This window comes from Stomoxys calcitrans, chromosome 3 (genome assembly GCF_963082655.1).
Source record: "Stomoxys calcitrans chromosome 3, idStoCalc2.1, whole genome shotgun sequence".
Taxonomy (NCBI): Eukaryota; Metazoa; Arthropoda; class Insecta; order Diptera; family Muscidae; genus Stomoxys; species Stomoxys calcitrans.
This window is the reverse complement of record NC_081554.1, coordinates 496127-508119: the sequence shown is the minus strand read 5'-3', so window position 1 is coordinate 508119 and position 11993 is coordinate 496127. Positions and strand designations below refer to the sequence as shown.

The 11993-nt window shown below is 40.4% G+C and overlaps 1 protein-coding gene across 1 annotated transcript in view; it reads right to left on the bottom strand.

The window, feature by feature from the left end:
• Window positions 1-3909: 3909 nt before the first annotated feature.
• LOC106083839 (uncharacterized) overlaps window positions 3910-11993 on the bottom strand; it is a 37587-nt gene continuing 29503 nt past the window's right edge. Inside the window, 2 exon segments of the mRNA XM_059364262.1 lie at window positions 3910-7613; window positions 8346-8500. Of these exon segments, the coding sequence (XP_059220245.1) occupies window positions 4908-7613; window positions 8346-8500 (2861 nt within the window). The 3' untranslated portion in view covers window positions 3910-4907.

Genomic DNA, 11993 nt, shown 5'->3' with positions numbered 1-11993 from the left:
ATCCATAAATAGGCCCATTATTCGACGAATGTCGAATGGCCTAACAGAACTTAATGTGACAAATTTCAGCGAAATCGATTAATAAATTCACCTTTTATGGACTTAAAACATTAAATCGGGAGATCGGTATATGTGGCAGCTTCACTCAAATCGGGCAATAAATACGCCTGTTGTCGGCCCAAGAGCCCAAATTGATATAGACGGATCTTAACCATAATCGGTACGAATGTCGAAGGGCCTTACGCAACTCATTGTGCGAAATCTGTTAATAAATTCACCTTTTATGAGCCTAAACCCGTAAATCGGGAGATCGGTCCATATGGCAGCTAAATCCAAATCTGGACCGATCCGGGCCTTATTGAACAGGGATTTCGAAAAACCTAACACTAGTCGCTTTACCAAATTTCTGAGAAATCCGACGATAAATTCGCCTATTATGGACCCAAGACCTTAAAACAAGAGATCGGCAACTATATCCAAATCTGGACCAATCTAGGCCAAATTAAACTAGGATGTCAAGGGACCCAACGTAATTCACTATCCGAAAATCTTAAATCCAGAGATCGGTTTATATGGCAGCTATATATGTATTTGAACCGATCTGGGCAGTATTGAACAAGGATGTGGGGGACCTAACCCAACTCACTGTTCCAAATTTCAGCGAAATCGGATAATAAATGAGGTTTCAATAGGCCCACGACCTTAAATCGGCATATCGGTTTATATGGGGGCCATATCAAGGTATAGCCTAATGTAACCCATCTTCGAACTTAAGCTGCCAATGGACAAAAAAGTAACATGTGCAAAGTTTCAGCTCAATATCTCTATTTTCAAAGACTATAGCGTGATTTCAACAGTCAGACAACGATTCCCAGGGAGTTCATTTCCTACTTCCTTTTCTCCTATTCTGAATAATAATATTCTAAACAAACTTCGAAAAAGGGAAATACCCAGGGAAAAAAAAGCTGCTATTCTGAATCGAAATTAAAGGGAGAATGAGACGATAAAACTTGAGAAAATTCTCTCAAAGAAATGAAAGGGAGTTAGGATACAAAATTATGAATTTTATTGTTTTTATAAAAAAAAAATGGTACTTCTTCATACTATTTACGAACAAAATGTACGGAAATTTTTTTTTTTTCACTTTTTCATCAAAATCAAGCCGCCATAGGAGATTTGCATAAGTTTTTCAATTTCATTGACGAAAGACGAGCATTCTGAATTGGTATATGATTATACATAGGTGTCCAAATATGTGGTTCGTATTTTAATATGTGTAAAGAGTTGTCACTAAGTGGCACTTCATTCGGAATCGGATACTAAAAGGAAGATCGTTATCATTTAGCATAAAGTAGAATTGGGCGGCACTCAATGGTAAGCAAGAAGTCTTCCGCCTGTTCCTTAATGGAATGTTTGGAAATGTCGATTAGATCTTCAAGTTCTGGCTCCATAAAAGTATGCCTTAAGATAAAGCGGCGTATTAGGAAGACCACTATAGCATTTATGACGACGAAGAAGAAGCAAACCTCTATACTACACACTTAAGTAGTTCTGCCCATGAACGATTCCGTAGATTCAGCCACCTTAACTCCTTTATGACGACGAAGAAGATGCAAACCTCTATACTACACACTTAAGTAGTTCTGCCCATGAACCTTAACTCCTTTTGGCCCACAGACATGATGTGTGCCACGCATGCGACCAGGGACAACACGACACAATCTTTTTATTTTTCTACCAGACCACACTGGAAGACGGAAAGTCTGACAAGCAAAACAGCTGTTTTCGAAAATTCGAAATTCCCTCTCCCAAACTTTTCCTCTCCCCATTCAAGCAGAGTAGGAGGATATTGTTCGAGGAAAAAATTAATCCCTTTGCAGTTCATTCCCAGAGAGTTTTCAGAATTGGGCTGTATGTGATTTAGCACATGAATATAAATTTGTTTTCAAAGTTTGACTCAGTTTTAGAATTCCGTAACCATAATTCCGCAACCATAATAGTTGTCTAGCACACTTAACAGTGCTAATACGTTACAAAAAAAAACCTCCCGTGAGATACGAACCAATCGTAACAAAATGGCTCTGCGAAAAATGATTTGCAAGTAAAGAAGAGGTTGAAGTTGCGATTGATGGTTGTACCGAGGCAGCCGGTTGTACATGCCGGATGGACGCGGTGGAGTTCTTCAAGTGCTACCCCCTTATTTTACATCACACTGCTACAACAACAACATTGATGGTTATTTTGAGAAGCTAGACTGATCATACTACAAAAAAGGTATCGAAGATATTGAAAATCGCTGGAAAACGGTATCGAACTAAAAGAAGATTATGTCGGCTACTTTTGGGACCGCCTCACAGACCGACTCCTATCGTGTAGAAGAGTTGTACATGGCTGAAATACTTTAAATACTACTAAGGTGATAAGCGCTGTAAAAAAGATGGTTTTAATTCACGTTGGTTCTCAATAAATATCTACCACCAACTTTTATCTTTACACCGACCTCAATACCTGGCGCAACTACCAAAAAAACGATAGGAATTATTGGGAAAATCATTAAAGGCAAAGGATACACCAACATATTTTTACATTGCATTACAGGTATGAAAAGTATTCCACGTACTCTTACGTTAAAAGCCCAATATACCGACCGCCAAACCTCGCAAACGAATATGTTTCTCAAGTTTAGTGACGTTTGAAACAAATGCAATTCTAAATTTGGGGTCCAGACACGAAAGCCGCCAATCCAGAATACCCCTCGGCCGATATGGAGCTCGAAAAGAAATGTATGTGGGAGTAGAGTGCGAAACGGAGATCCTTATTTTGATGTCAATTCTCTTCCACTATGAAACTCAAATGAAATTATTTGAGAGAAAAGTGCAAATCTGGCATCCAAATTTGAAGTCCAATTCTTGCCTAATTTACAAATGCTGTAAAAAAATTAAATTCCGTGGATCCATGAAGGTATGTCAAATATTCAGTACAAGATTTGCCGTTCAACAAAATGTGTGAACAAATTAGGGTCTACAGAATAAGCTGCAATGTACTTGGTTTCCGTCCATCAAAATCATTTAAATATATCTGATTGTTTTGTGACTATTCTAAAACGCTACCTTTTGTTGGGCCATCCTTTACTTCATTGATTATTTTTTGGCTTTTTATTGAATGAAAAAAAAAATGTAAAGGAATTAAAAACGCATTCGTAAAAAATTTCAAAGATATCTTTAAAGGATGTTGTGCTTTGCATATCGAAGGAATTTAGATTACTTTTTTATTACCTTCAGATGGGTTGGTTGGTTGGTTGGCCGAAATCGGGCAATTGTCGTCAAGAATGAACAGCAGCCTCCTACTATCACAGACTTTCAACACACCAATGTCACTTGCTGGGAGCATGCATTCCCGCATTGCCTCCATGGTGGATATCAACAAACCATAAATAAAATAAAATATGATAGTAAAACAAACGAGCAGAAAATAAAAAGGCAAAATGAAAACATTTCATGGCTTTGACGGGAGTACAATCATGCATCTTTCTTCATACATGTATTGTATATATTTCTTTGATTGATTTATTCTTTGTTTTTCTTCTTTAGTTTTGTTTTTTATAAATAGTGTATAGATAGCGTTTTGTATATGTTTTGCAGCAGTAGCAAGCAACTGAAAATCAGTTTTTACGTATGTAAAAAATAATAAAAAGGAAAGGAAACAAAAAAAACTTTAAATTTAATTTTAAATTAATTTATCTATTAAACAATGATGATATGAAATTTCGCTTTCATACTTAAACCAAGGGTAAAAACTAAAGCTAATAAATTCCTAAAAAGTCTCTGATAATTGAACAATCAATTTTCGATTTTGTTTCGGTTTTTGTATTTCCTAGTCAGAGATCAGAAAATAAAATAAATGTATTATTTAGTTATTATCGTCTATATATATATATATCTATATATAATTGTTCTAGTATGGATATGTTTTTTGTTTTTAATTTGATAAACTCTTTCTTTCTTTCTTTGTTTAGGCTAATCATAATTAGTAATTAGTTAGTTAATAATTCACAACGACTTAAGTTAGGGAGCGGGGAGCGGAAACGGGAGCTTAAATAAGTTACTCGAATATATTTTGGGGTTTTTATCAGATTATTATTCATTAACTAAAAGTATCAATGTAACAACACTTTGGCTGCGAACATGTGTTTGTATTTGCCGGTTTGCTTCCTTCTTTCTTTCTATCATTCCACTCACTTGCCTGAATTTCTGAATTTTCTGGCGAGAGAGGAGAGAGAGAGAGACAAAGTGGTGCAGGCATGAGAGCACAACGATGTGAGAACCGTTGTTTTTTTTCGAAAATTACACTGAATGTATGCGATTATCGGCGTCTCAAGACGTCGTTTTTAAATAAATAAATTAGAATAGAATATTGAAAATTGGCCGTTTTAGTCTACTCCGGTGGTGGGGTGTTGAAGCTAGCCGATGCGGAGCTTCACCAAAACAATAGGCTATAGGAGTTTATTGTCCTATTTTAATTTAAAGAGGAAATGAACCCCCGAGAACAACAGTTAGATTTCAAAATAGATTCGATACAATTTCAAAGGAAAATGTAGAAAAAAAAGAGTAAAAAACACAACAACATAGGTAAAGAGAAATTCGTTATAGAAAGTTTGTATGGACATGCCCCTACCCAATCGATAGATGATCGAATTCAAGCTTTTAAGGGGGGTCATATATGCATACATACAGGTGTATGGAGACTATTCGTTTGTAGTTTTTCTTTTCAACTTTCCGAATGCACAGCCATATGAATATGATGTGAAAAGCAAACTAATATTTGATTATAAACAGGCCCGACACGACGAACGTAAGTAATGGACGAACAACGGTAGCAGTAGATTTATATGAACTTTGGCAAACTTGCTATAAAATAATCTCAGTGGAACGTCTTTCCTGGGCGGCATTCAAGAGGGGATCACAGTTGAATGCATCTCCAGCCAGAGGAGAGAACTTGGAATTACGCTTCAATCGGCCGCTGTTGGGCGCTGAGGTGGTAGTTGTTGTTATGACACTGGAGCCATTGCTGCCGCAGATGGCGGTGACGGCGGATAGCGATTGCACCGACGAGGGATGCGATGACTTCGATGAGAGCGATTGCGATTTGGATGCCTGCATGGGTAGAGGCGGGAATTTCGCTATGGTTACGATGGAAGTCAGGGTGGCGGAAGAACTGTCATTGCTTCCAGTGCTCAGCTCTTGCGGTTGCGTTGGTAAGCGTAGTTGCTGTTTCCTTTTGGTCATAGATCCCAAGCTGTCTTCATGCTGTTGGGTGGTCTCCTGGAGTATGGCTGATTGGCGTATGGTCTGTTGTAGCAAAGAATTGACATCGATCGCTGGCCACGTGACCAGCGATACGCTTCGTCATAAGTAAGAATCGATGGGCGATTCCGGCCGTTTGTGTTTATGGCGTTTGCCGAAATGTTTGCATGACTTGCGTGTCTTTTGGTCATCGGCATCTTGCGTTTGGGCCACAACATCCATTTTGGACGTCGTCGGATCCTTCGGTAAGCTAGGTACATGTTTAGGTGACTTACAAGGTGTTCCCTGCGACTGCGGCTGACTCGATGACAGCGAATAGTAATCCGCCGAATGGCTCTGCGACGAATTGTCATCGGTCAAGGCCTGGCTTAAACTTCGCATGGTAACGTCGCCATCGTCGCCAACTGGTGTCGAGACGACAGACGATGGGTTAGTCAATGGCGTCAGAGTACTTGAATGCTGTTCCTCTCCATCCAGAGCGCTCGGCTTCCCCAGAGAAAAGGACGTTATAGTGGCGTCTGCCGCTGTACACAGAGCTACCGAATCGTCGCAGCAGCAGTAGGTGTTAGAAGTGCATGAACAAAAACTGGCATTAACACTACTGCGGCGACTGGTGTTGGCTGAACTGTCGGTGGTTTCTTGGATTAACGGTTGCGGAAGTACTTCTTCGTCCAAGTATTGATTGTCCTCCGTGCCCACGTAGCCTGTGCTGGATGCTGTCGAATGCCTCTTTGTACTGCAATGATGGCAATCGGCGGAGACAGTAAATGGACGAGACACTGGCGCTGACCGAGGCCAATCTTCGAAGCTGCTGCAACTGCTTGTGTGGACATGTGAACACGAACAGGTGGAACATCTGGAACAGCTGCTGCAGCAATCATCAGGGGCGGCAATAAACCGTTTACGCTTTATTTTTACACATTCATTTTTGGGTTGTGCTACCAAACTCATTGCGAGGCTCTGTTCAACTTCCTCCAAATTGTGATCGCAGCAGTGGCAATAGCCAGTGGTCGATAGTTGGTAATTGTAATTCGTCTGTCGCTGCAGGCAATGATCGTCCAGATCTTCGTTCGATAGTTCGTCGGTTTCCACAGTGGTGTTGGAGATGAGAGAGGAGTGGCGCTTCAATCGTCTCTCATGAGTGTCAACATCCGAATCGACGTGCAGTGGCGCTCGAATGATGGGCGCTATAGTGTTATCGCCCGCCCCCTTAAAAGCAAAGTTGGACGTGGCTGTAGTGCTGTTGTCTTCGGTCATCGTGGCGGCATCAATTTCTATTGCAATCTCGTGCAAAGCTGTCGAAGAAGACAAACGGAGATGATGATTTGGATCATCGCTAGAATCAAGGGAAGACTTGGTGCAGGTATTTGGAAGGTGGTCCATAGAGGAGCATTGTATTTTGTGCATCGGATGATTCAAATGGCGTCGGTAATGAAAGTGAACGTCGCCATTACACCGCTTGTGTTTGCGTCGAAGACTGCGCTCCTTCAGACAAGGCGCTTGTTGGTGGTTCAAGTCCCCATGTCTCTTGTGGTCTGTCGACCGCGAACGGCCACATCGATTCTGCTGATGTTGACACGACGGGTAATGACAGCAATGGGGGGTAGAGGTTAAACGATGGCAGTGGCAAGTCGCTTCTTGCAGATTCATATTGCCAGGGCAGCCGCAACAGCTGAGATCCGTTCGCTTGGTACAGGTGTGGCCGCAGCAACAATTTAATCTATTCGCACGATATGCTGCGGGACGTTGTTCCCAATTGACCAAAGAGGTCGGTGTCTGGGTAGCATTGTGCCGTTTGCGTGGCTCACTATTCGATTTGCTGGGTATCAATTGCTTTGTGCACGAACACACTTCGTTGGTTGAGTCCACCTCATCGCCCTGGGAGGATTTTCTTAAGCCCTGGTGCACGATCACTACATCCAGCTTATCGCAGACATCTTCGATTTTATTGTCCTCTTTTTTTGTCTGCGAAACGCCCCTGTTGTCGCTACTACTGCCTCCCGCCTTTTTGCGGCTCAATGTGTTGTTGTTGTGGAATTGAAATGCTCGGTTGTCGTGATAAGTTTTGTATTCATCATCTGCGTGGGCGGTTAGTAAATGATCATCACCACTGCCGCTGCTCGTTATTGTGTTGTGTATTGATTGACTAATACTGTCGGCTGAAATGTTGTTGGTGTGGGAACCTTGTTGTTGTGTTTGTGTTTGTTGTTCCTCGGGGGCAAACTGCTAATCTCCGCGATGCGCATCTCTAGGTTTGGAATTGTGGCGATAAATCCATACTTGCATTAAGATGGCCAAGTCCAAGCTCACCTGCATGTTGTAAAAGGTGAAAAATTTTGTTTTGATTGATTATTAATTGTTCATCAAGGCTGATGATGATGATGATGTGACAATTTGATGATGCAAAAACCAATGGCCTCCCTAACGACTGCTCTTTGAACTTAGGCTTATTTGAGTATTGATGCCTTCAATGGTATACCCCAGGTCAGCTGTTTGCGAAAATATCTTGAAAATTGCTTCCGCCAATTGCAGCCACGTGGCACTTACATAAACGAAGTGGTGTTCCATCGTAATCATTGATTCGTCTGTTTTGTAACAAATTTAAAGGCCTACCTGGAGAACTGAGATGTGCCATGTACACACCCTTTTCACAAAATTTTATGAAACATTTCGTTGTAATTTTTGTTCCAGTAAAAACTATTCGGATCTCTTCTCGTTCTCAAATATGAGGTTGAAGGAAGCGTCAGAACGGTGACATATGTGTCAAGGTTTATAGCTACAACGCTCTCTTACAACTATCTTCTTCCATTTATAATTGAAATACAATGTAAATCCCCTTCAGATTCTAAGTTACAAAATCCTACAAATGCTGAGTTTGGATTTTTGTCAAGTTTTTACAATTACCAACAATTTATGAAAACCTACAAACCAAGCGGACTAGGAGTCACGATTCAGCTCAAACAAAACAAACATTTTAATTTACTTTCTCCGAAAGACTAGCTACTCCATGAAATTATGAAACAATTCGCATCATTGTCTTACCTGCAAGGTTCCACATATCCAAAATTGGGACGGCGCTTTTCTAGCAATAAAATAACCAGTCTTAAACATATCACCAAGTGTCCACATGAGAACCATATGAATGCTCATGCCATAGGTCGATTTGTTCTTAAAGTTTCGAATAAATTGCGGTGCTCCTGAAAAGAAAAGGATGAGATAGCACGTGTTCCAAAGAAATTATTAATAATTCAAAAAATTTAAATTTGAATAAAATTTATTTGAGTTTGTATAAAAATAAGCAAAAACCTTGTTCTGAAAAACAAGACATAAAATTGGTTGCAAACTATCATCATTCGCAAAATACAACCTCTTGGGCTCTTCTGCATTTTGCTATGTTGCAAAGAATATAGCGGGAAGGGGCAAAGTATGCGCTATACTCCAGTTGAGGTGGTACTTTCCGTCTAATCCCATCAACCACTGACCAGCGGCACTGTCTTGAACTCTGGTACTGGCATCTGGAAGTTCATGCTCTCTATGGATCAAAGCTAGATAGCAGGGTAAGCCTGGGGGTCTACATTGAGAACCCAGGGACTAAGATCTGTTTCCGATTGCCTTGAGGTGGTATGGTGTTTACGCGAGCACGTCGAATGTGAACATCTTTATGGACAATAAACGGGCCATCAGGGCACTGTGAAACAGTGAAATGATCGGTAGAACGACGATAATCCTATGTGGGGAGGAAGAATCGCAATACGCCTCTCGGTATCATTACGGGTGACATAGGACTACGGACGCACTAATGCATAATTGGTGCGGCAAGTAACGTATGTAGGCTATGTGGGGAAGATGACGTGGCGTTGGAACATTTTCTATGTGAATGCCCGGCTTTGGAAGCTAGGAGACTCCGGCACTCAGATGCGGATACGATACCAGAGTTGAAACAACTTGGTATCATGGAATGAAAATCGACTAAGGAATTCTTCGCACAGATCTCTTCGGGGTTACTTTTAAGATTTAGAGCGCACCACAAATCGATTACTGGCTGAGATGAATATCCATAGTGGTATCCATTTTCTTCAATTTACAATCTCAACTTTTGGTTGCTTTGGATTTTTTCCGCACTCTCTTTTCAACCTAACCTACGTTCTAATGCATTTGCATTCATCCATTTCTCCGATCTTCATATTCAGCCTCAAGCTTTGGTTGCTTTTAAAAATGTCTTTATTTTCTCATATTAATAATGGCTGTTCGATATAAGATTAAGCTCAATCTCCATTCGCCGAGCGTCAACATGGATTTCAAAGACAACTGTTTTGAATGCCATCACCACACACATTTGCTGTAGCTTAAATTAGGCCAGGCCATGTGATAGGACGGTCCTCGTGGCACTGGACCTATGGAAGGCATTCGACACGTTCAGTCATGTTAAAACAAATGGAGAAAAAATTGCAATTCTGATATTAATAGGCGATATTGAGATTGGACTATTAATATTCTTTGTTTGTTCTTCCAAACTGTAGCTTTTGGCAGCGATATTCTGGACCTCTTTCGTTTATTATTTAATGAAGTAGAATAATATGTTTTATATTGAGAAAATCTTTAAACTTCATGTCAAAAAGGATTTTCGAGACATATCTGACTATGGCATTGTAGGTTATCTCCAGTCTTCTTGCACTCCTAGAATCGCAACTACTAAAAATTCCACTTTCATTGAACAAAACAGGCAAAAATGCAAATTTTGCCCATGAACATTCCAATAAGGAACAGGGGCAAACCTCACACATATCAATGAGTGCAGTTCGATTCAAGTTTAAGTTCAATAGTAAGGGGCCTGCTTTTTATAGCCGAGTCCGAACGGCGTGCCGCAGTGCGACACCTTTTTGGAGAGACGTTTTACATGGCATAGTACCTCACAAATGTTACCAGCATTAGGAGGGGAAAACCACCGCTGAACATTTTTTCTGATGGTCTCGCCAGGATTCGAACTTAGGCGTTCAGCGTCATAGGTGGACATGCTAAACTTTGCGCTAGGGCCAGGAGAAGACGGATATGCTTTGGTGTAAATGTCTGTGTTTGATACAGTGGTCTCTCTGTGTTTGATGCAGTGTTCTCTTTTTTGGAGGTAATTTTTCAAAGCCCATATATGAACAGCTTCTAAGTCCTCATTCATCTTAGAGAAACCTTGTGATATTTAGGGCAGCTATGGTAAAGTTGTACGTCATCAGCAAATACATGAATATTAGAATATTTTACACGTGACGGCAGGTCATTAAAGTACATTGAAAATAACAGAGCGCCCAAGATTGAACCTTGTGGTACACCTCTTTTTAGTTGTTGCGGGTGAGACATTACATCTTCTATTAGAACCGGCTGTGACCGTTTACGGAGGTAGTTGGAAACCAGTGTTGAAGGTGGAAAAGTTGAAAACCCTTCCTAACTTTATGCATAGTACATCGTGATTGACACAGTCAAAGGCTTTGGAATGATCCAAAAGAACTAAAAAGGTAACTAATCCAACATCCATACTTGAACTTATGTCTTCCGTTACATCAATTAAGGCGTTTACACAGCTGTGTTTTGTTCTGAATCCAGATTGTTTATTTGATAGGAGGCCGAATTGACCAAGGTATTCGCAAATTTAGTTATTTAAAGGCATTTGAGAGAAAAGGTAGAATCGATATAGGTCGGTAATAATTTCCATTATTCGATATAAGGATTGACATCACTTTTGAGCCATACCAATCCCGACGTGCAAGATGTATGTTCCGATTATGACCAGGGACCACACGACACACGTCACCTGTTTAACTGCCCAGCTAGACCAACTCGACTCAGACCTATATCCCTCTGGGCGCACCCATCTTAGTCGCAGAGTTCCTGAATCTGTACACTCAACAGAATCAAGCAGACGAAAGATAGAACACAACAAACTGCTACAACAACAACAACAGCATTTAATTTAATTTCAATTTATTTTATCAACCCAAGACGTTTATAACCCACAGCACCTATATCCAAATATATTCCTATCTGAAATATAACTCACGCATTGTTGGGGCGACTAATAAGTTTTATTGAACCGACTTGGTCCAATTTGGACAATATTCAGCACGAATGGCCAGGAGCCTAATACAACTCCCTGTTGCAAGTTTCATCGAAATCGGATATATAAGGGTGCTGTAGAAAGATATAGTGCGATATAACATGGTAAGGGAACTTACTACTTTCTGAGCGTTCTTTATGCCACTTTTACCTTGGAAAAAGCGAAATTTAAGTTATTGTTGCCTCATATCTATCAAAATATCAATACAACACGGGACCTCATCGTGCGTCAACGGAAGTAAAATAGAAAAACCTTTACAAAATCGCTCCAAATCAATGAATCGGGCCAAAACAGGTTTGAATCGATTTCGAACTATCAATTTATGGAAAACATGAAGTTTTAACATTTTTCCTCAGTGTACAACACACTGGTAAAACAACAACAACATTTAACTTGTCAAAAAAGTTGGATGCTTGCTACAGATAAATAAAGTTGGAGCTGGTCCCAAGGGACCTCATCGCGTACAGAGGGGATAAGCTCATAAAAAAAAGTATTTTCAAAACAAAATCACTGACATACTGACTTCTCCCGAACTGGACCTCTTGAGGTCATAAAAGGCAATCGTTTGTGGTGAATTTCCAAATGTT